The following is a 23,049-nucleotide window of genomic DNA, read 5'->3' as shown; positions in this document are numbered from 1 at the left end:
GAAACAGGCTAACAGAGTCATGTGATTTGAGTGTGTCGCTAGTCGCAGAAAGACACATATGAGGCCTTCACCAGCTTTTTTTCTGGGGACCTTCCCTTTCTCCTCGGTCACGTGCCCTTCCCTACTGCGCATATGTCCTAGTCCTTCCCCTGGCCCCCTCAGTAGCTGTTAGATTTTGGTTCCCTCATAGCCACACAGGGTGATTCTGCGATTGTCAGGTTGTCCTGGGTGATTTCACTCATCAGCCTTTTGACTAAACCTCTCTGTGTCACGGTTTCTTTGTCTGCCACCAATTTGCCAGCCTGCTTGTTACAGTCCCCTAGTAGTTGGGGTTTCTTATAGAAACTAGTTCCCTGCTTTATGTTTCGAAACTGTGCCAGAGGCCAGGGCGGGGAGGAGGATCGGAGCCCCTGCCTGGGGCTGGGCCTCCTGGGACCTGGGACCTGGTGAGGGTTCACATTCTCACCCATTCACCATCCCAGCCCATTGCCTTTGGCATCATGTGACAGCAGCAGGGCTCCCTGGCCAGGTACCAAGTTCTCCCTTCATTTTTACTAAGTAGCTGTCACACTAATGGCATTTTATATATTGTTCTCTGTGTATTAATGGGACTGGACAAATTTGGTGACTGTGAGAGAAGGGTTCTTCCGAGATGACTTTGGTTCGTATTTTCTCAATTCCTTTATTGTGGGTGCTCTCGATGTGAAGAAAGGCCGCAGTTGGTTGGAAAAGGCTCTACCTGGCATCACTGTGTCTTTGAGCACATCTCCTATGTCATAAATTGGTCAGGGCAGGCACACTGGGATTTTGGAAAGAGAAGTGGCCCTATCATTGAAAGTAGCATTCCAGAGTAAGCAAGAATGTCGTCATCTCATATTGCTGCACATAAACCCTGTCACTCTTTCTGAGTTTTTTAGACACAGATGCACTAGGGTTGAATTAAACGTTTGTTTCTAGGAGGGATAAGGATAACTTATTAAATTCAGAGTGATCTTGAAATCCCATTTCTTCCAAGAAATATTTCCTGGTTCATTGGATAAGTGGTTATAATGAACATTATCTTCCTATTCATTGCCAATACCACCCCCAGCTCCCAAATCCATTCTCTTGTCTATGCATAGAGGAAATAACCCTTACAAGATAATTACATTTGTTTAATTGGTGACTGTGTACTTGTGACTTAATGTAAGTTGCCAAGGAGGCAGGAGTTAGATGCCAAGCCCAGTACCTTGAGTAGCCAGGGACAGCTGGAGATAGGGTGGAGGAGAGTAGGGTGAGACCCCAGGGACCCAACTAGTGCCTGGGAACTGGCTACCATTTCAGTCTTGGCTGCCCCAGGACTCTGGGAGTGTGCCGTGGGCCTTCCTGGCACCAGTGTGGTGTCTGTGTAACTCTCCCACATGCTGGGAAGATAGAGACCCACATACCTTGGTGCCATGCCAGGGTGTGGGCCGCAGCAGGACAGAGGTTGTGGGCGGAGCTGGCTGGGGATGCTGGGGAGCCTGGGAGCTCAGGCAGGTATCCAGAAGCAGATCAGGAGTCCAGCCAGGCTGAGCTGGGCAGGTAGGACTTAAAGGTCAGATGAGGTGGTGGAGAGAATCAGAGAAGGCAGGAAGGGTCTGAGGAATTGGTTTCGATAGTCAAAGCACGTTGAAGAACCATAGACTGGCAAGGACAGCAGGGTATAATGGATGAATACACGGGGCAAAAAGAGGCCTGGGTGCTGCCTCAGTGCAGCCCCCCAGGACCCAGGAGCCCAGCCTTTCCTTGGCTTCTCTAGCTTTAGTCTCCTCATTTGTAAAATGAGATGTTTGGTCCAGAGCTCTCTAAAGTCTCTTTCAGTTATAAAATACTGGGGCCTTGGGAGTCCGTGAATCATACTTTCAGTCCTGGTGGAGGCATTAGAGCACCTAGGGTCACCTACCATGTCACTAAGGGAAGTGATCCAGAAATTCCAACATTTTCCAGCCTTTCAAAAATAATAATAAAATCCTGTCTTTGTCCACAGAAGGACCACAACAGATGATCACTTAAACTGTAGTTTGATAATGGAGTTTGGGAGGAAATATAATAAAATATAGGGCGGCCGGTTGGCTCAGTTGGTTAGAGCACATTGCTCTCAACAACAAGGTTGCCGGTTCGATCCCCACATGGGCCACTGTGAGCTGCACCCTCCACAACTAGATTGAAAGAACTACTTGACTTGGAGCTGATGGGTCCTGGAAAAACACAAATAAATAAAAGTTAAAAAAATATATATGTTCTTTGTGGTAAAAACGTCTAAGGGCTGATCTAATTCAATCCTCTCATTTTAAATATGAAGAAAATCAGACCTGGAGAAGAGAAATCATTTGCCAAAGGACACCTAGCAAGTTAGAGGCAGAACAAGCATCAGAAGATTCCAGTTTTCTAACAACCCAGTTCTGAGCTTTTACTACTCCACCCCGGTCTCCCCGACTGGCTCATGTGCCAACATCCCTTATAGAGAACAGGACCTGAGCTTTTGAAAAATATTCTAGCTTTCCTTTCTGATAAATAGCAGGCAGTTTGATCTGGCAACTTTCCTTCTAGGAGTTCCAAGTATCAGTGGTTTAGACTGAAATACCCAGTAGAGCTAGAGGGAAGATGCTGCATTACTCCTGCTGCCACTGCACTGGGGCCACGTGTGTGGAGGTTTGTGTGAATGGATTAGCAGGAACGTCCTGTGTGTTTCCTGTGGGAAGAGCTTGGTCTCCACAGAGTCTGAAAGGCAGCTACTTAGAGGAATAGGAAGAGTTAAGGATTAGGAATCAAGAGGCCTGGCTATGAATCTGGCTCAACTACTATGTGACCTTGGGCAAGTGACCTCTTTGGGCCTCATTTTTTTCACTTATAAAATGGGGGAGCTGAGACAGGGGGTGGTAGATGTTTGCCAAAGGCCTTTCAATCCCGACATTATAAGTATGTGTACTTCACATCTTCCTCAGAAGCTGTTCTAGTTTCTCATAGGAGAAGGGTCCAGCTGAGTTCAGTTCTTAGATGAATAGCAAGTCCTAGAAAGACTGGGTCTATCTGTCCTATATATATGACCCCCAAAATCTTCCTGAAGAACAGTTTCATTCATGACCCATTGCTCAAATGCTGATGACTCCATACTACCTGTAGGAAAAGGCTACCATTCCTTTGCCTGGCATTTGAACTCCCAAGACTTGGCCCCATGTTACCTATCCAGCTTCATCACTTGTCATCTCTATAGTGATGCCGGTATTCAGATTAGAGACCCAAATTTCAATCCCAGCTTCACCTCTTTGCAACTCTGAGTCTCATGTGAAATGAAGATAATAAAGTACCTAGTTCTTTAGTTTAATATGAGTATTGAGTGAAATATCATTAAAATTGAGCAGGTACTGAATGAATGTTAGCTCACTCTCTCCTTTCCCCAACTAAAGAACATGTTCCTTGAGAACAGGAATTGTACACCTTTCTTATATCCTCATAGTGCTTTGCACAAAGCCTTCAACAGAACAAATGTTCAGTAAGTAGTTGTTTGATAAATTGTTGTTTGTCTGCCTGTTCCATAAGTTGTCTAGATAAGCTGAAACATTTGCTTCTCTTTTGCAGTTTGCCCAGCTGGTGGCCATCTACAAGACACTGGGAGGCGAAAAGTTCCCACTCATTGAGCAGACATACTACCCCAACCACAAAGAGATGGTAGGTGACTGAGGGGGGACTTTAGTCTCTGCTATTTCCACGCTGAGCTTAGTCACATGTGACTATGGGGCTCTGAAGAGGACCTCAGCCTCTCAACCCCAGAGATTCTGTTGGGGTTAAACTGTGGACCTGCTTTGTGGAGCAAGAGTGGCTGGATTTTAGCTGACAGAGCTCCTTGCCTCCGAAATCTGGAGACAGAATAGGGCAGAGCAGAAACAAGACAGTTTAGCTGAGAAAGCCATAAACCTGTGGATCAACAATCAGAAGATCCCACTGCTGTGGGTCCTAGCCCTGACCCTGCCACATGTCATTGGACTAGTTACATTCCCTCACTGTGGGTCACTTTCCCAATTGGAAAGTCAAATGGGCAAAATCATTTCTGACCAGGATACCTAATTTGGTACTTACAAAATTTAAGTGAGATTCTTTAAGTAATAGTCTTCTGGAAAAGTGTGAAGTGCTCCTCAGATGTAAGGTGTTGTTCCGGTTATTACTAGGCCCTTCCATTCCCTTGGTTTTGTCAAGATTGCAGTAACACTGGGTTAACACTCTGCTTTCTCTGAGGTCTTCCAAGGACCTCAGAAGGAGCAGAGATGGCATGGTTGGTTGGTACAGAGGCTGTTGCTAATGTTTTCCTCCATGGAGACCTCAAACTCAACCCCCTTCTTCCTCTCTGGCCCCACATCCTCTGCCCTAGGCCTTCATGGTCAGGTGGTGATCCTGCTTACCTCACCAATGGAGACTCTCTGCCAGAGCAAGCCAAGTGTACTCTAGGACAGATATTGTTTGTTCCCCTCCCACTCTGTTCTCCAAAAAGGATCTCCATGTGCACCACTTTTGTGAATCAGAAGCCTTCTTCTGGCATATTGTGCATGGCCCTGCTTATCAGCAAACAACACACAGAAAATGAGTAACAACAACCTTGGACCTTGAAAAGAACTCTCTCCTTCATCTTTGTCAGAGCTCCCCCAGGAAGAGGCTCTGGAACTTTAAGCCTTTGTCCTTAATAAATCCTTGCGACCAACATCAGGGCTTTTCCTTTCAGAGCAAGCCAGGAAGCTTTGCAGAAGTTGAGGAACCCCAAGGGGTCTGTGCTTGGAGTTCTCACAGAGTCCAGCACAGTGGTGAGGGGACTGAGCTGAAGGGAGGACGAGGAGTAAAGCTGGAGATTTCCTGTTTTAATATCTAGCAGGGCTGACACTAAAAAAAAAAAAAAAAAAAAACATTGAAAAAATTGCCCAGTACGTTCTCCATGTACCATCCTTCCCCCCCTCCCACCAAGGGCCCTGTGTTACTTCTCTCCTGTCCTCTATCTTGAAATTTGCCCACAAGAGATGACCTTGTAAGATAGCTCTGTGGTGTCAAAAACTAACAGGGCATTTCAACTCTACAAGAGAAAGGCTTTTTGGCTTAAAAAAAGTTCTGACGTAGGAATGAAGTCATTAGTAATCCAGTAGAGAAGGACTTTCTGAAAGACACCGAAGAGAAGCCTATGATGTCAGTCGAGGGCGGTAAGCATAGTTAACCTGGCAAAACCATACCTAAGTCTGTTCTTGCCCAAAGAGGTGTGCTGACTGGGCCAGACTCTCTGCCCAGAATGACGTAAAGGGGATTACAGCATATGGAGGGACGTTAGGTCACTGTGGGTCTCACACTGAGAGACTCCATGACCCTGCAAGTCACTCCCCCAGACAGATGGAAGCATCTGAGAGAATTAGGATGAGTTGAGATTGGAGTAGAGGCTACACAACCACAGTCTGCTGTTCTCGTCATGCCTCCAAGCCAGCCGTTTGCTACTGTCAACCCCCCTCCTTGTATAGTGCATCAGAAGCCTGCGCCATCTCGTGTGTGTAACATTCACCGTTTCTCCCCTCTCAGATCAGCTAAGGCAAGAGAAAACACATTTTCCTGTGGAGAAAGGAAGTAGTTCTGGCTTTGGAAAACAAACTAAGCCAGAATCAAAACTTTAAGTAGCAGGTACTGACTAGAGTAAGAGGGTTTGGAGGCAGGGGAGAAGGTCCGAGGGCGGGATAGAAAAGTCATGCTACTTTCCCTAGCCTTTGACAGGTTCTGGGCTGGGGTTTGGACACAAGCTATAATACGCCCCATCCCGGCTCTAATGCTAGCCAAACCATCCGCTGGGCATTTCCCATTGGCTGGCAACGACGAGGCAGATGGTGATAACCAGAGCTCTGCAGGGAGGGAGAACGGTCTTGGTCTTCAGAACTCCTGAAGGAATGCGGTGGTTACTGGTCCCCACTAGGGCTGGATGATATCAACAAACTCCTTGAGGGGCAGGCGTCCCTGGTACCAGCTGCAGGTGCCATCAACATGCTTCATGCAGACGTAATGCTGGGCTTGGTACCCATAGAGCTTCCGTTCCAACAGCCAGTCTGTCCAGAGGCACTCGTTGGGGGCCGAGATGGTACACGGTAGTGTATAGCAGGTGGCGATCTACAGTGACAGTCACACGACATCAATGTGAGTAGGGCGTCTTTTGTCCATTCTTGCCTTTCAGACTCCTACACAGCCTTAGAGCCTAGCGCAAGACCCCTGCCTTAGGAAACCTCTCCTAGTGTCCACAATTCCCCGAGTTCTCCTTTGCTGGTGCTCCCCACACACAGTATTGCCTCTCTAATGGCGTCTCTGGAATCAGACAAACCTGAGGGTCCTTATTCTGCCACGGATCCTGAACAACTTTTACTTCCTAGAGCATTCATTTCTTCACCTTAAAATCAAAATCTTAATTCTTCATACATTTGTTATAAAGACTACATTAAAACATTTTAAATAAATTGACCATTACAGGGCCTAGAAAAGAGTAGACTCTCTTTAAACAGTAGCTATATTATCTCAGTCTGCCTTATGTGATGGCCGCCTTCCCCACCAAAATAGATGTACTTTGAGATCAGGGACTATGGACCATCTTGCTTGCCCATCTCCAACTTCATACAGTGCTTAACCCATGGCGGATCAGTGTACTACAGTAAGTGAATAAACACACGCATGAAGGAAGGAATGCACGAGTGGTGAAGCTGCAAGCCTCAAGACCCTTCCCTTCCCCACCCGCAAAAGACCTTGGAAATGGACATTCTCTTACTTGGCAGCCACAGTTCAGATGGTAGTGGTGATTCAGGCTTTCTCTCTGCAAAAAGGACAGGTCCTCCCAGGGCTCAATGTAGTTGCACAAATGGATGAAGACTTTGCCGTCATTAAGGACCTGACCTTGAAGGGGAGAGGGAGGAGAGACTGGCATGAGGGATCTGCTCAGGAAGCTCCAGGAGCCTGGCGCCTTGAAGAGCTCAGAATTGCAGCCTCTTCAGTGGCTTTTTGGTCGCAGTGGTGACATGGGGCTCAGTGAAGGGACCAGAAAAACCTCTATAGTTTTTATATCAAAGATCATGTTTGTACAAAGGAGAGTTGTGGGATGAAGGCCTTTCCCTTTAGCATGGTGCAGAGAGAAGAACATGGGCTTTAATGTCAGACTCTTGGTGGAACCCCCTTCTTTTCTATTATTTACTAGCTGTGTGACCTGGAAGGTGAGAATAATACAGTTATTGCCAGAATTAAATGATAGAATATTGGTAATCCCAGCACAGATTTTGCTCAATAAATAATAGGTCCCTTCCCCTTTCGAGCCCTTCCCAGTACCTACACAGGTCAGTCTCCTGCCCCATTGATTCTTATCTTGGTAAGTCTTTCCCCTTCCCTGTGGGAAAGTTCCCATTCTTTACTTATCAAACTCTTTCCTATCTTCCAAAGACTCTTTTCAGTACCACCTACCCTCAAAGCCATCCCTGACCGTGCAAGCCCATACCTCTTAGGACTTTAGTTGCTCAGTCACTTACTTGTTGAGCAACTACTCAACCTGGTATCAGGAATACAAAAATAAATAAGACAGGACCTTTGCCCTCAAGGAGCTTAAACTAGTAGGTCAGACAGATAAGTAGGCAAAAATTACACTGTTGTGTGATTATAAACAAGATGCAGTATAAGAACAAAGGAAAGCAGAATTTTCTCTCTGGAAGGGGCGGGGGCAAGGAAAGTGTCTCAGAGAAGGTGATGCTTGTGTTGGGCCTTGAGGGACGGGTAGCAGTTTACCTGCCAGACAAGTTGGGGGAAGGACTTCTGGATTTGGGGACTATCCTGCGCCAAGGTGGAGGGGTGCAACCCAGCCTAACGCCTTCTGTAACTCTGGGGAAAATGAGGGGTTGGGAACTGTCAGTGATAAGTGGCAGGAGACAAAGCTAGAGAGGTCAGCAGTATTATGGTCACAGAGGGCTTCAACGTTAGACAGAAGAGCTTGTGCCTGCTCCTGAAGAGCATGGGCACCACTGCTGACTTTTTAGTAGACCCGTGTTCTGTCTTTATCCTCACCCTTGGTTAGACTTGACCTTCTCAAGGGCAGAGAGCGTGCCTCCTGCCTCCTTGAGGCACACAGTGCCTCGTAGAGAGCTAGGCACGCAGAGGGTAGGTGTTTAGGAAGGAGGTGGCCTCATCTGCTTGTCCTGGGACGTGGCAGGCTCAGTGGCATGCTCTGCCTCTGCCTCTCCCTCTCCCATCCAGAGGCTCCCAGATCAGCACAATTCCACATCCTTAGAGCTGGGGAGGCCCTACCAATGTGGCCTCCAATGCCTATGACTTCTCAAGAGCCAAGTCTGGACTGAGAGCTTTTTGAGGATTATGACTTGTTACCGAGTCTCCACTCTCCCATCCAGGGCCTGTCAGCAAGTAGGTGGTCATTCGCTGCTGACTGGATGGGCAGATAGTGGAATTCTTCTTCCTGTTCTCCGCACCTGCTGGGTTTTTCTTTTCCTCACCTAAGTATTTTTCATCCTTTAGGATTAATTTAGACCCCACTTTCACAATGAAGCTTCCCTAATTGTTTACAACCACACAAATAACTCCTCTCCTGAACTACAAAATAATACAGTATTGCATTCCTTCACTTATGGAGTCACAGTCTTGTGCGGTTCTTTAACGGTTCTGTCCCACCCAACTCAGTATAGAGGAGACCTGCCTGGGCCCAAGTTAATAGAGACAGCACCATGTTAGGACTTGTGCTTTATTGTGCCCCCAAAATAGGAGGCGTGAGTTAGCCACACAGGCTCACTGTGAGTCAGGAGTGTGACCCGATGTGGCTGTCTAAAGCTAAGGCCGTCATAGGCTACAGTATCTATAACGTGTGTGTGTTGGGCATGGGGACTGTACACACACAGTCCTCCTGTACTCTGTGAAACTAAGACCTCTCCTGTAGTGTTGTGTCCAGTTCAAGGTCCTGTGCTAGGAAAGGCACCGGGACAGGCTGGGTCCCGTTGCAGGACAGGAAGGGGGCTGAGAACCATGGCCAGCAGACCTGGAGCTAGAGAGCACTGTGTCTGTTTTCTTCAAGCCTCTGAGGGATCATCATAGGACAGAGGGCAGAGCTGAATGCTCAAGGGGCAGTTTCAGAGGGACATATTTTGGCTCAAGGTACCAAAAATCTCAGGCCAATTAAAACTATTTGAAAATGGAACCAGCTGCCCTAGGCTGAGAGAGCAACCTGTCCTTACAATAGTGAAGCAGTGGACAGGACCACTGTAATGAGGACTTTTGCACTGAAAGGGAGGTTGCCAAGGCCCCTCAGAGGCTGCCTCTTAGCAACACAGCTGTTTTATCCTCAGGAAAATGTCACCTGGCTCAGCTTGCTGCCCAAAGATAACCCTGGCTCCTGCTTGGCGGCCTTCCATAGGACAGAGACTGCTGGGGCCACTTGCTGCTCTTTAACTTACCAGTCAAGAGATACTGCTTCTGGCTGTTTGCTTCTAGTTTCACACCACAGAGGGAGGAATCAAACGGTGTATAGATATATTGAACGTCCTTGACTTTCTCAAACCCTTTAAACATCTGAAAGGCAATCACAAAAAAGCAGTATTGGGTCAGTAAGTCAACTTTGTATCTTAACAGGAAGAACTTCTCATCTCAGTCGAAAAAAATTAAGCAAAAGTCTAGTTCAGGATTTGGTCCTCACAGATGGCCCAACGGGATCATTTTTCTTTTAAAAAACCTGCGCCTTGGTTTATTCCCGTGAGAGGGGAGGTACCTCTAGCATCCCCATGTGCAGGCAGCTGTAGGACTAGAGGGCCACTGAGGGCCTGTCACTCAGTGAATGACACTGCACTGTCACTCAGATTCTGCGAGCCCTGCTCCCACTTCCGCATCTACAGCCAGGATGTTGAGCAGGGTTGCAGGACCTCCCAGCCCCACCCCTGCCAGAACACAGATCCAGACTCCTCCCAGCAGCCCAGGGGATCAAAGCCCTGTCCTGCCCCCATGTACCTTTATCTGTTTGATTTCATACCGGATCATTTTTTGAGTATCAGTAGGGTCTGCACTGGCAGGAACTACCTTCTCACTGGAGATTTTGGCCCGGATGGCTGCATAGGAAGCGAAAAGAAGGAACCTTCAGCAACCTGTGGGAGCAATCCATCTAGGATCTGGATGACCCCTGGAGAATTTTGTAGGGGAGTTCTGGGTTTAGGTCTTGGCTTGTGAGGAGGAGGATGTAAGAGACTGGGGATTTGGAAAGTACTCCTTTGCAGTCAGGCCTGTAAGGTCCTACAATCTTACACTTTACCTGCGAGTTTTGAGAGTCTAGTTCTCCATAGCCCAGGGCACCAGGGGATAGAGGTGGATGGCAGGATAAAGGAGGAAAGAGGAGCCCCTGGAGGGCAGTCAGTGTGCAGTGTGCAGGCATCTACTGACGCAGCCTGAAAGAGAAACTGCCCAGTGCTAGTATAAGTGATGTTTATTGAATTTATACATGATGGGACCCTGCATGGACGTAGTTATCTCTTGCCATTTGGGCATTAATCAAAAACTGTTTATGAAGTTCTTCCTCTGTTCCTGGCCTAACACTAGGTCCTAGGCCCATACACATGACTAAGACAGGGTCCCCCATCCTGCAGAACTCTTTGCTTAGTGGAGAACACACTTACAAAGAACAACAGCCCAGCATAGTAGATGTTAGAGATGCTGTGGTAGCACCAGAGTCAGGAAGCCTTCATGGCAGAGGAGAACCTGAGGAAGACCTGGAAGGGTGAATAGGAGTTTGCCAGGAGTTTAAGGGCGGGGGAAGGCATTCCAGGCAGAGGGATGAGAAAGAGTGAAAGCTGTGTTTTGGGGTGGGCACACCGGGTCTGTCTCATTTACAGTCTTGGACACAGAGCACACAGGGAAAAGTGGATAATGAAAGCCCAGCCCCCTGGCCTCTGGCTTCCCCCACCCGCATCCAGGAGTTCAGAATAATCACTGGATAGTTCCTGACTTGTTCAGTGGCACTCCATAATTGCAGTAGGCAGGGTGAGGGTGGTCTCTATGGTGGCCCATTACACAGTCTTTATTTACTTGCAAGTCAGCCAGGCTCTGTGCTTGCAAGGTTGCTATGGTGCCGACCTTGCCCGACCCATCAGCCCCAACAGGAGGCAACTGGTGCAGGATTTGAGCTCCTCCTTTTCCCTGCAGACTAACGGTCTACAGCTCAGCCCCACACCAACCCCACTCAACCACCCCCTGCTGTGGACCTCCTGGGCATCCGGACTCACCCAGCGCGGAGTGGCAGAAGTGCTGCTGCGGGTGCGCGGGGGCGCAGCTGCACGCCTCGCCCAGCCCCGGTGGCCGCAGAAGTGCCAGCAGCCGCAGCAACAGCGCCCAGCTTGGCACGGTGCGGGGGCTCCGGGGCATGACACGGCAGAGCCCCGACTAAGCCTGTGGGGTCTGTCGGATTAAATGGCCCCTCCGGGGCTCCTTCAGAACGTCTCACGCCCCTCGCCCTAGGCTTTATGAGGTGGACCTAGGGCGAATCCCGCCCCATGGGCTCCGCCCTCCTTTGGCTGGAGGCCACCCACGGCTGCGGGACCCTTGGCCCTCCTGACTGGCAGGCTCAATAAGATGCAGGAGGAAGCCAGCAGAGAGGCCCCAGCCTCCATATCCCTGCCTGAGCAATTAAGCCTTCCAGAGTGGAGGGAAGGCGCTGGGAGAGGGGATGGTGTCATGGCAAAAAGAAAGTGCTGCAAAGACAAATGTCTGAGGCAGAAAAAAGGAGGAACTGTGATTCAGGCAGAAGGGACAAGAGTGAGGAGAGGCACAAACAGAAAGAGTGAGACAGGCAGAGTCAGAAAGAGGCAGACGGAATTACAACAGGCAAAAGAGACAGTGACAGAGGACGGACCCCTTGGTGAGCTGCACACTGGGAATGAGACAAGCTACTCAGGGCTTCTTTCAGTTGCAGGAAGTGTTTTCAATGCCCTATTTAGGAGGCTCCAAAGCAACAGTAAACAGTAATGGAATAGAACAGAGAAACTTGGTGTGTGTGTGTGTGTGTGTGTGTGTGTGTGTGTGTGTCTTGGCTCTGTCAGCTGGGGGGTGGGGAGAGATGTCAGAGAAAGCAGCCAGTGCTTTAGAAACCCATTCCCGTACCCAGAGCCTCAGACTGCAGATGGCTGAGGACAGTGCTCTTGGTGGGAGCTCAAAGCAGAATATCCCATCACCTAGGGCAAACCTGGGACCTACCTCAAAGCCCTCTTCAGACCCTAGCTACACTGATTCCTCTCCTGTTGCTGCTCACTGGAGAGACTAAGTCTTGTTATGTAAGGTGGGGCAGCTTAGAAAACAAAGAAGCCAGGCCCCTCCAGAAAGCAGCCTCGTCTGCTGTTTGCCAGAGCACAGTGCTCCAGGGCTCCAAATGCAGAGACCCACAGGGCGATTGTAGTAGGTCGGGCCATGCAGTGCTGGGCTGGAGGGTAGACAGCTGCGTTCTGATTCTGTCACTAGGTAGCTTTGCGACCTTTGCCACTCTGGGCCTCCCTTTCTTCTCCATAAAATAGAGCTGAACTACATGATTTCCAAGGCCCTTTGAAGCTCTTTGCCTCAGCCTCTGTTGGCCTCCGCCAGGAATACTGAAATCCTCAGGTCAGGTACTCCCAGTATCTGCTCACACTTAGGATTTCCATGGGAATCTGACTTTTCATCAGTCAACATTATTTCCTTTAAAAGATACCTTTTCATTTTGATGTGGTATTGATGTTTGAAAAGCAGGACATTGAAAGAGAGCTGAGTCTGACTGAGGAAGATGAGATTAGGTGCCCAGGTGGGTTCTTCACACCACACTCAGACCAGCATAGAGTCTGTGTATTATTGGACGGACCTTCAACAGCATCCAGTCCAGTCTCTTCATTCGGCAGATGTGAAGAGTGAGGCTCCGTAAGGTAAAGTGACTGGCAGAAAGCCAGTGGCAGAGAGGACGAGAATGCAAGTCTCCTGCTGTCCAGTCTACTGCTCCTCACACTCTGCCATATTACTTCTTTCACCACCATTTTTTTTTTAACAGCTTGAATTCCTGATTTTGGAGGGTAGTTGTTCTTTTAAGTTTTTATTGTTCCTCTGTTAAAATACAGCTTTTCATCAAAGTAAAGTTTACTCTCCTAAAGGTCTTTCAAATGATTAATACGTTGAATTTTTATGTCAGCTCGCTTCCAAACTCCAAGCTGGGCAGAAATCGGCCTTAGCATGCTAAGCCGTGTTTGGTGGTCAGTTTGCGGTGTTAATGAGCAATGAAGACGCTGTGAAAGGGGGAGAAAAGACAGGTTTAGTATAAGAAAGCTGGGAGTTTGAAGGGGGAGGGTAGGGTACTAAGAGGTACACGATAAAAGGGACATTAAGATTCCAAATATATATTCCTTTTGTAATTATGGGTTACTAAGCTACAATTTACATACAGTAAAATTCACCCTTTCAAAGATGCATTTTTTTTTCCGAATTCTCTTTGGCTAAGGGCCAATCCTGTCCAGGGTTTGTCTAATACAGAGAAGGCTGACACAACGGGTTTTAAAGATATAGAGTACCAACTAGGAGAGCAGGATTCTTATGGCTCTGCCACTAGTATGCTGTGACCTTAGGCAAGTCACTGTCACTCTACAGGCCTCAGTTTTTCAGTTTGTAAAGCAAATAGGTTGGACTCTGTCTTTAAAGGACCCCTCAAGGGGGTTGCCAAGAAAAATATTTGTAAGATTCCACAGAGAGACAGGCCCGCTCTGACTAATTCATTCCTTTCTCCTCTGCTTTCAGTTGACACTGCCCACGTTCCCTGTGGTGGTGAAGATTGGCCATGCTCACTCGGGCATGGGCAAGGTAAGGCTGGAGCCTGATGTGCTTCGGGATGGAGGCCAAGAGAGGCACTTTCCAGAGAGCCCAGTTATGGTCTATTCATCCAGCTCTGTTACTGAGGAATTTTTTCCAAGGACAAGATGATTTGGTCTCTCTGAAGCCATAAACGTCACCCAAACAGGCCTTTTACAGCAAGCAGAGTGTATTGCAGGCCACCTGCTTGGTCCTGTCAGCCCTTTGCAGCAGGTGTGGGCCCTGAGCCCTGGGAAGGGAAGCTAGAAAGAAGGGGCCTCCTAAGGAGATGTGGTACCCAGGTTTGCATTTGGATGGGAAACACCTTGATGGGTTTGGAGGGTCAGGGCTCTTGTGACTCTCAGTGTATGTTTGTGTATGTCTCCTTTTCTCTCTCTCTGCCTTCCTCCAACATTAGGTCAAAGTGGAAAACCACTATGACTTCCAGGATATTGCGAGCGTGGTAGCTCTCACCCAGACCTATGCCACAGCAGAGCCTTTCATTGACGCCAAGTATGACATCCGGGTCCAGAAGATAGGCAACAACTACAAGGCTTACATGTGAGTGGGGGTGGGGTCCCAGCAGGTCTTCTTCACTTTCTCCTCAGCCCAGTGGAGAATCTGAGCCTCCAGATAGCAGCCAACTCTCAGTTTAACCCCATCTGGCCCACAAGGCAGAAAACAGAGAGAGGGTGCCAGTCAAGACAGGGCCTGTTAGCCTGGGTTCTTTTCAAGTCAGAGGAGGGGATCCATGAACTAAGATGAGAAATAAAATTAATCTTTATTTTCACTAGCCGTTAAATGAAATTTGGCATTCTCCCCAGTTATGAACAAAAACTAGACTATGGTAGTTGCAGCAGCACATGTGACTTTGTCACTAAAGGTGATCACAGAGATTTTTTGTATTTTTGTATAGTTGTGACAGATATCTCTAATTACCAATTACCATGTTTCCCCGAAAATAAGACCTAACCGGAAAATAAACTCTAGCATGATTTTTCAGGATGACATCCTCTGAACATAAGCCCTAATGCATCTTTTGGAGCAAAAATTAATATAAGACCTGGTCTTATTTTGGGAGAAACATGGTACTGTTATCACTACTTAAGAATCATGGTAGTTATTAGACCTGACACTACATTTATCCCTAAAAACATATTTGTTATTTATAAAGAAACATTTTTTACTAATCACCGATTTGTTTAATGTTTTGATAACTCTACTTTGATAATTTAAATAATTGAGTTCCTTTGTTATCCTGTATTCTTTATGCATTTGCACATCTTACATATTTTATACATTGAAAGGAACCTGTATGCTTCACAAGGCTGCCGGAACACAGAAAAAAATTAAGAAACTCCTGATGTAAATATATAGCCCCTAAAACACTACAGAGCATTAAAAGCCTAGTGGTTATGAGAGTAGATGACTTCTCCACCTAATTGTGTCCATTTGCTAGAATGAAAAGTTAAAGGTTTCCTCCCTTAGAATTTAGAAAAAGAAAAGATGTCAAGACTACCTGATCTTCCGTTTTATATATATACAGAGCATGCCACAAAAATGTATACACATTTTAAGAAAGGAAAAAAACTGTATTAAAATTATGCTGCTGGTAACCACTTTGAGCACTTCTTGCAATTGCAGAAGTCAAACGTGACTTGTATTCATCTTTTGTTACCAGTATATATTGAGTATTATAATTTTAATACAGTTTTTTCCTTTTTTAAAATGTGTATTCATATTTTTGGCACCCTCTCTGTTTATATAAATGCAAATGGATTACAATTCCAGTTTGGAAATATTGACCTCCCATTTAAAAAAAATTAAGGTGGTACTTTTTTTTTTTTTGCAAAGAGAGAACATTATAATGTGTGAATTTGATCTTTGCCACCCAGGACTTAGCAGACTTCAAAGTTCAGCAGCTTCCCTTTCCCCTACCCATCCGTTTCCATTTATCTTCCATCATCCCCTTTTTAATGTTTCCACTCCCCACCATGGAGTTAAGAGACACTTGCCTGTACTCCCTTCTCCTAACCCTTCACACAGCTCTACTTTAGCCCTGTCATGCATATAAATTTGTATCACACTCCTCTGAGCATTCTGGGCAGAAAGGATGGAATCGTCTCTGCAGCCCCACTACCTTGTGCAGCAGTGAGCACACAGAAACCCATTAACAGCTCTTGTGGAGAACCGAGGCATAGAATCTTTTTTACCTTTATTGACTAGATTCCTACTTTTTAAAAGTTTGAAATTTTTCATTTATAGTCCTTCTGCTTCAGAAAGGAATTTAGGGTTGCTTTTAAATTATGCACAATGTAAGACAGGATAATTTAGAAGACCATTATAAAAACTATCTAAAAGAAGCAGAAAAATCAATATGTTCAGGCACCTAAGAAAACAGAGTTCCTATCCTTTAATTTTAAAATCCTCTAAATAAATAAACACAAAATGTTTATGACAGTGAAGCAAGAATGTCTTGATCCTTTAAAAGAAGACACCACATTTTTAAGGCTTGGGGTTCCCAAAAGCAATTTAAATGAATCATAAGAGACTCTCCAACCATTGATGAAAGGTGGGTGACCAGAGGAGCTTTAGAAAACATTTACTTATTTCTTTTATTGGCAAGGGACAGTCAATTATTAGAGGAATGTTCAAGTCTTCTCAGGTCCTCTTCTCCAAACTGTTGGCTATCCCCTTGCTCTCAGAAGAAGGAATTGGCAAGGCAATAGGAATGGTAAGGTTTGAGAGTCTTCCCTTCTCCCCTAGTCTTACCCTAGAGATCCAGAGACAGCCACGTTTGGTGGGAAGAAGGTGCTGTTCCTGCTCCACTCTCTGCAGGCAATGATGTGGGCCCTTCTGTGGAGGTCAGATGTCCTACGAGTCCTGAGAGGCAGTTGAGCTGTCACTGAGTGGCTTCTCAATGTCCCCTCTGTCCCCACATGCCCCAGGCAGCCTGTACTGATTTGTGCCTTGCATCCTGATGCTAGAGAAAGGTGTGCAGTGAAGGACATTATTGCTCACTCAGAGATTCTGAGAACCCTGGTATGTACCATGGCCCTGTGCTAGGAACGTGGAATTGAGTGACTCTTGGCCTTTGCCCTTCAGGAGCCCAGCCTTGTCACAGGGACGCACCTATAAAACACCAGTGTTAGGAAGACAGCTGCTCTTCCTACTCAGATTTTGTAAGCCATTCCACTGGTCGTTGTTTGTTTTTTTCTGAGCTACGTAGCAGGGTGTACAGGAAAGCATAGCACAACGAGGGAACCAAGAGTCCTGGATTTTTATCTTATATCTACTTTGACTAGATATACAAGCTTGGACAAGTCATCTAACCGTTCTGAATCTTAATCGCCTTGTCTGCAAAGTGGGGGGCAAGAATCCCAGCCTGCTCATAATAGGGAGGTTGCGAGGAGGCGCTGGTGAGGAGCTTGCAGGGGAAGAACCTTGCAAAGCAGTCAGTACTGTACAGAGTGTGAGGACTTGTTATTACCATAGGAGTTGACTCACTGTGCTGCCTCGGGGCTCTGAAAAATTAGCTCTACTAGGTTTCTCAGTGTCTGAAATCAGGTCTCCAGGGAGGGTCCTCCTGGGAACTGCTGAGTGGAAACTGCCACTGCCCATCTCCAACCAGTAGTCAGTGATAAGGACAACACATGCATGTCTGTGTCAGTGGCGTGAGCAGGGCTTTTCTGGTCCCTAGGCCGTCCCCATCCTCTTGACTGTGTCTGAGTGAAATCTAATAATTAAAAAGACATATTTTCAGTGTTTTACAGTTTATTTAAAACTGTATCAATTGGTCCCCATGACAACCTTGTATTTACACAGGGGTAAGAGAGACTCAGGTAAATGACTTACCCAAGGTCACCCAGCCAGTCAAGAGCAAATCCAGAACCAGACACCAGGTTATCTGCCTCCCACTTCCCCCAAGACTAGTTGATTCTAACACATGGTCATGGATGGATGGTGCAGAGGCCATAGCAGAGAACACGTTAGTGACTTGATTCCATCAGCTCCATTTGTTGAATGAAGTAACTTAAGCCTGAAGAGGTTAATTGACTTGTCCAGAGTCACACTGCTAACACTGTAAGCCCTCAGAAACCAATTGTTGAATGAATAAGTGAGCTAGTACGGAAGCCATTGGGAGATAGTCCAAGAACCCGGAGGGTGTTCCCAGGATCAACAGAATTCAGTTTGTATATACAGTAGTCCCTTCTTAGCCATGGACGCCTTGAACTGCGAACAGTACCAAACCCTATGCATACTATGTGTTTTCCTATACATACATACTTATAATAAAGTTTAATTTACAAGTTAGATACAGTAAAAGACTACCAACAATAACTATAATGAAGTAGAACACTTATAACAATATAGTAAAAGTTATCTGAATGTGGTCTCTCTCCCAAAATATCTTATTGTACTGTACTCACCCTTTTTCTTCTTATGGTGATGTGAGGTGATAAAATGCCTGCATGACAAGACGAAGTGAAGTGAATGATACATTATGAAGTAAAATAAGTGTGACTTGAACCCAAGCACGGTGATACCTTGACAGTCAATCTGATAAACAAGACGGGCCACTAAGTGACTGCTGGGCGGGGCGCATATGCAGCGTGGATGTGCTGGACACAGGGCTGATTCACGTCCTGAGCAGGACAGAGCAGGACAGTGCTAGATTTTATTATGCTACCCAGAACGGTGTGCAAAAAACTTATGAATTGTTTATTTCTGGAATGTTCCATTCAATATTTTCAGACCGTGGTTGACCACTGGTAACTGAAACTATGGAAAGTGAAACCGTGGATCAGGGGGGACCACTGTACCAAGTCAGCCCAGATACTAAGTAGACAGGCTGTTGAGAATACAAGACACAATATATACTCTCAAGTGGTTTACAGACTCGTAGACAGCAGACTTAGCTCAAATAACTGAACAAGTAGGTGTAAGATTGTAAGTGCGGTACAGGCAAAGTCCTATCGGGGTCCTAAGGAGAGCAAGCACGCCTATGGTTGAAAGATCAGGAAGGTTTCATGGAGCCACAGCAGTGGTCTGGACCCTTGTAGAGAGGAGGAGAGCATTTCAGGTGGGGGTTTGGCAGAAGCACCCAGACTCTAGGCTCAGCAAACAGGCCCCTGGGCTATTTGTGGGAGAAGCAAGTGAGGAAAGAAACGGTGAACTGAAATTCTGGAAAGTTTCCTGCCCTCCTCTTGTTGGTGTGGCTCACTGCCTGTCCTGTCCTGGCGGGCCCTTGCAGGAGGACATCGATCTCAGGGAACTGGAAGACGAACACTGGTTCTGCGATGCTGGAACAGATCGCCATGTCAGACAGGTGAGTGAGCGGGGGCTTCCCCAGGTGCAGAGGTGTAACACAGGAGCCTTGCCTAATGGGAGCCTCTACTCGGACAGGACAGATAGAACACAAAGGCCAAGCAGCCAGTTAACAATTTCAGGCAGGACTGTTATGTGCTAAATTATGGAAATAAAGACTGGACATACCATAGAAGCTCCAAGGGGGGAGTAGTTACTGTGGGCTGGAATAGCCAATGAAGGCCACCTTCATTGTAAGTGAGACCTGCTCTGAGCCTGGAAAAAGGGTAGGATCTGGAGAGCAAAGCAGGAGGGCACTGAAGATAAGGCAGGGTGCTTGATGGGGAAGGAGGGAGGGGAGGCTGGGGAGGGCTTATGGGAGGGGCAGAGGCAGCAAGGAGAGAGCATGACCAAGCAGGCTGGGTGTGAGCTGATGCTCCGGCTTCAGGACACCTTCCCATCTCCTCCAGGTACAAGCTGTGGGTAGACACCTGCTCTGAGATGTTTGGTGGCCTGGACATCTGTGCTGTCAAAGCTGTACATGGCAAAGATGGGAAAGACTACATTTTTGAGGTAAGTCTGGCCTAAGGAGTATCTCAGTTAAGAGAAAACTCCCAAGGCTGAAGGCAAAACTCTTGGCTTGAGATCTATGTGGACAGCCCAGGTTACATGTAGGTTAGACTCTCCTGGGCCATGGAAGGTTCCCAGATGACACCAGTGAATGTGTATAGCAAAACACCTCTACCAGTGGGGAGCTATGGTTTCCAACCAGCCAGGCTGACCCACACTTGGGTAAGAGATACCAAGTCTGGGTTCCTGGGGTCCTAGCCTAATGCCATTCCTCTGGGAAGACTGTAGAGTTTTTATTCTTGGCCTCAGAAAGAACCACTCAGTCTAATCTGATCACTTTTCACATGAGAAAACTGAGGCCCAATGCCGTGAACACGTCCAAAACCACAGAGTGAATCAACCTGGGCTAGAACTCAGGTCTCCTGGATGCAGGAGACTCTTTTTAGCATCTCTCTGAGCCTTGAAGACCCTTTACTCAGTCTGGTCCTCTCACACAACTTTGCTGCCTTCCTTTTACCATATTAAGGGGAAAGTCAGTATGAATCCTTCACACACATTTCTGCCCAATCTTCCAAGGAAAGGCTCCTCGCCAGGAGTTGGTGGTATTTGTAGAGGATTAGTGCCCAACGTGGCTTCAGAATCTACTCCGTGGTCTGCTTGGTATGTAACCTCTGGATGGTCGTACCTCCCCTTTCTGGGTGGGCCTCAGTTTTCTCATCCATAAATGAGAGAGTTGGGCTGCAGAGTCTGTGATCCTAGGCAGGCATATAACTTCCTAAAGGAGGAAAACATTGACCTGGACCTTGAGGTATAGGGAGAATCAGGACGGGGGCGAAAAGGGAAGTCATCCCAGGTCATGAGCAAAGGCAGGAAACTAGTCGTTTAATGGGCAGAATATGTGTGGAGACACAGATTGCGTGGGTGAGAATCACAGAGATGACAGTTGCCTATCTTGACCAGAGTTAGGGGAATGGCCTTCATGTGTTCCTGTCCCTCTGCTTGCAAAACGCTGAGCCCTGAGTCTCTACTCTCTCCTGCCCATTACTTCTCCCCACTATCTTCAGCCACCAATCTTTCAGTATCGCTTGCAGCCTGGGTGAAGATTGGGAGGAGGCCCAAAGCAAAGGTTAGAAGGAGGAGGGGACAGTGGTCCTGTTTCTGCAAAGGAACCTGCTCCCAGCTGAAGAGGAGGACACCAGCGTCACCCCCAGCCTATTTCTGCTGACTTAAGTCCTCCTCATGCTGAAAGACCAGCAGGCCTTTCATGCCTCCGTTGCCTTTCCTAACCAGGTCATGGACTGCAGTATGCCGCTGATTGGGGAACACCAGGTGGAAGACAAACAACTCATCACTGAACTAGTCATCAGCAAGATGAACCAGCTGCTGTCCAGGACCCCTGCGCTGTCTCCTCAGAGACCCTTAACCACCCAGCAGCCACAGGTAAGCATCCGGGAAGAGACACAGGAGAGCCAAGAACCATTCCCAAGTGCACTGCTCTAGACCGTGGTGGCTCTAGGATGGAACAGAAGTCTGATACCGACAGGTGTGGATGGGATAGATGCAGTCTTTTCCCCCTTCCTTCCCTTCCCTTCCCTCCCGTCTGGAGGCCTGATTATCTTCCACCCCTACTCCCCTGTATTGGGAGCCTTCTCAGTAGCAATCTGCAGTATCAGCTATAGAACTGTCCAGAGATGGAGTACTGGATCGCTTTCCTCTGAAGTTGAAGTCTCCAGGAAACCAACGCCAGTTTCCCTTGGGATTTGGGAGGCTCCCACTTTTAAACTGGGAGGTCTCTTAGGAAGGGCTGGGTCAGACCTCTCAACAGTTGTTCACTGTCTATGAGGGGTCTGTCTCATTTGTAAAGAAAGAAGGGTGTTTCTACTGGTCTGGAGAGATGGGCGAGGTAGGTCCCTCATTGTGGGAGAGTGATGAGGTAAAATCCAAATTAGAAATCTGTTTTCCTTCCTAAGGGAGAGGAGGCAGGTGTCTTTAGTTGACTGTGGCACGTGACTCATGGCCAGTCACATTCATAGTGACAGTGTACCAGCTGCAAGTCTAGTGGGAGATCCACATGGAAGTTTTTGGAGAACCTCAAGGACCCTGGGTCCCAGGGTCTTTAATCCCATCTAGGAAATATGTCATTTTTCAAAATACCTCAAACTCTTCTGTCCATTGAACTTTTGTATAATGAAGTGGTAAGAACTCTCGATCCAAGAACTGAGTCCTACTCTGGCTCTTCCCCTAGCTGTGTGACTTTGAGGGCAAGTTACTATCCTTTTTAGGGGTCACATTTTATCACTTGTAAATGAAAATCTTTTAGAAATCTTTCTTTCAAAGTCCTACTTCAAACAGTTAGGGAGGTAGAGTAGAAGAGTAACTCAGAGTATGGGCTTTGAAGCAAGAACTACCCAAGTTTGAATCCTGGACCCTCCGTTTATTGATTTTGTGACCTTGGACAAGGATTTGATCTGTGGCTCAGGAGAGAGCTAAACAAGGGCACCTATCTCCTAGGGTTGCTATGAGAATCAGATGAAGTCAAACACCTGAAATGTGGCATAGTACATCATAAGCACTCAATAAAGGTTACCTGTTGTTATTACATAAGCGAACACCCTCGGGCATGGGTTCCCTCTAAAACCTGAGACTTTGAGACCATCATTCCTTTTTCTAAAGACAGTAGCCAAGTAATTGGATCTCAGTCTTTCAGGAAGAAAGAAGAAAAGGAGAGGGAGGGGAAAAAACAGTATAAAATAGTCTATTATTTTAGTATAGAAGCAAATTACCCTACATTTGTCTTCTCATCATTTGAATATCACAGAATCATAGCATAGAAACATAGTAGTTGGATATTTATAATAATGAACTTGAACCATCTAGAAAGGATTGCATGGTTAGTCAATATTCCATATTCTGTTTAAGAAAGCTAGAAACATATAAGAAATATTTCTGTAGAAAATGTCTCAAATAAAAGAGTATGACATTGGTAAGTCAAGTCCCTCTTTGGATCTCAGTTTTCCCACCTACAATATGAGGTGATATCTAAATATTGATGAGATGATATTTTAGGGGACATTTTGAGCTCTAAAAATTTCTTTGGGTAGAATACTTCCATCCTTACTGATGGCTGGATAAATGGGAGCTTCTGGGCTAATACCTAGATGTTGACTCTGACTCTTTTTTGGTATCCAATTTGAAAGTAGCCCTATGTGGCAGGATGTTATCATCTATTATTAGTGCTTATGGGTGTTTCACACCTTCTAGAGCTCATGCTGTGTCAGTGTCAGACCTCTGACCGAGTGCAAGAATGGTTCCTGCACTTCAGGAATG

General features: G+C 46.7%; 2 protein-coding genes across 3 annotated transcripts in view; one reads left to right on the top strand and one right to left on the bottom strand.

Annotated features, from left to right (window-relative positions):
• SYN2 (synapsin II) overlaps positions 1–23,049 on the top strand; it is a 149,056-nt gene that overhangs the window by 105,377 nt on the left and 20,630 nt on the right. For both annotated transcript variants that reach the window (XM_019732629.3, XM_074312976.2), the window contains exons 5-10: positions 3,601–3,690; positions 13,795–13,857; positions 14,264–14,406; positions 19,100–19,174; positions 19,623–19,725; positions 21,013–21,162. In XM_019732629.3, coding sequence (XP_019588188.2) covers positions 3,601–3,690; positions 13,795–13,857; positions 14,264–14,406; positions 19,100–19,174; positions 19,623–19,725; positions 21,013–21,162 — 624 coding nt within the window. The remainder of the gene's footprint in view (positions 1–3,600; positions 3,691–13,794; positions 13,858–14,263; positions 14,407–19,099; positions 19,175–19,622; positions 19,726–21,012; positions 21,163–23,049) is intronic.
• Positions 1,138–11,521, bottom strand: TIMP4 (TIMP metallopeptidase inhibitor 4). The gene is made up of 5 exons (XM_019732660.3): positions 11,274–11,521; positions 10,009–10,106; positions 9,462–9,576; positions 6,791–6,915; positions 1,138–6,144 (listed from the first exon to the last, which is right to left on the bottom strand). The coding sequence occupies exons 1-5, from the start codon at positions 11,410–11,412 to the stop codon at positions 5,950–5,952; spliced, it is 672 nt and encodes a 223-aa protein (XP_019588219.1). The 5' UTR covers positions 11,413–11,521; the 3' UTR covers positions 1,138–5,949.

Source organism: Rhinolophus sinicus, chromosome 5 (assembly GCF_057876585.1).
Source record: "Rhinolophus sinicus isolate RSI-liver-muscle chromosome 5, RSI-T2T, whole genome shotgun sequence".
NCBI classification, from domain to species: Eukaryota; Metazoa; Chordata; class Mammalia; order Chiroptera; family Rhinolophidae; genus Rhinolophus; species Rhinolophus sinicus.
The sequence above is the reverse complement of the archived record's forward strand: the minus strand, read 5'-3'. Positions and strand labels throughout refer to the sequence as shown.

What these genes read in the sequence shown, in the direction of transcription:
- TIMP4 (XM_019732660.3), bottom strand. Translation starts at nt 11,412, where the DNA reads ATGCCCCGGAGCCCCCGCACCGTGCCAAGCTGGGCGCTGTTGCTGCGG. An exon ending in ATGAAATCAAACAGATAAAG is followed by an intron (nt 9,577 to 10,008) that starts GTACATGGGGGC and finishes ATTGCCTTTCAG; the next exon opens with ATGTTTAAAGGGTTTGAGAA. An exon ending in GAAGCAGTATCTCTTGACTG is followed by an intron (nt 6,916 to 9,461) that starts GTAAGTTAAAGA and finishes CTCCCCTTCAAG; the next exon opens with GTCAGGTCCTTAATGACGGC.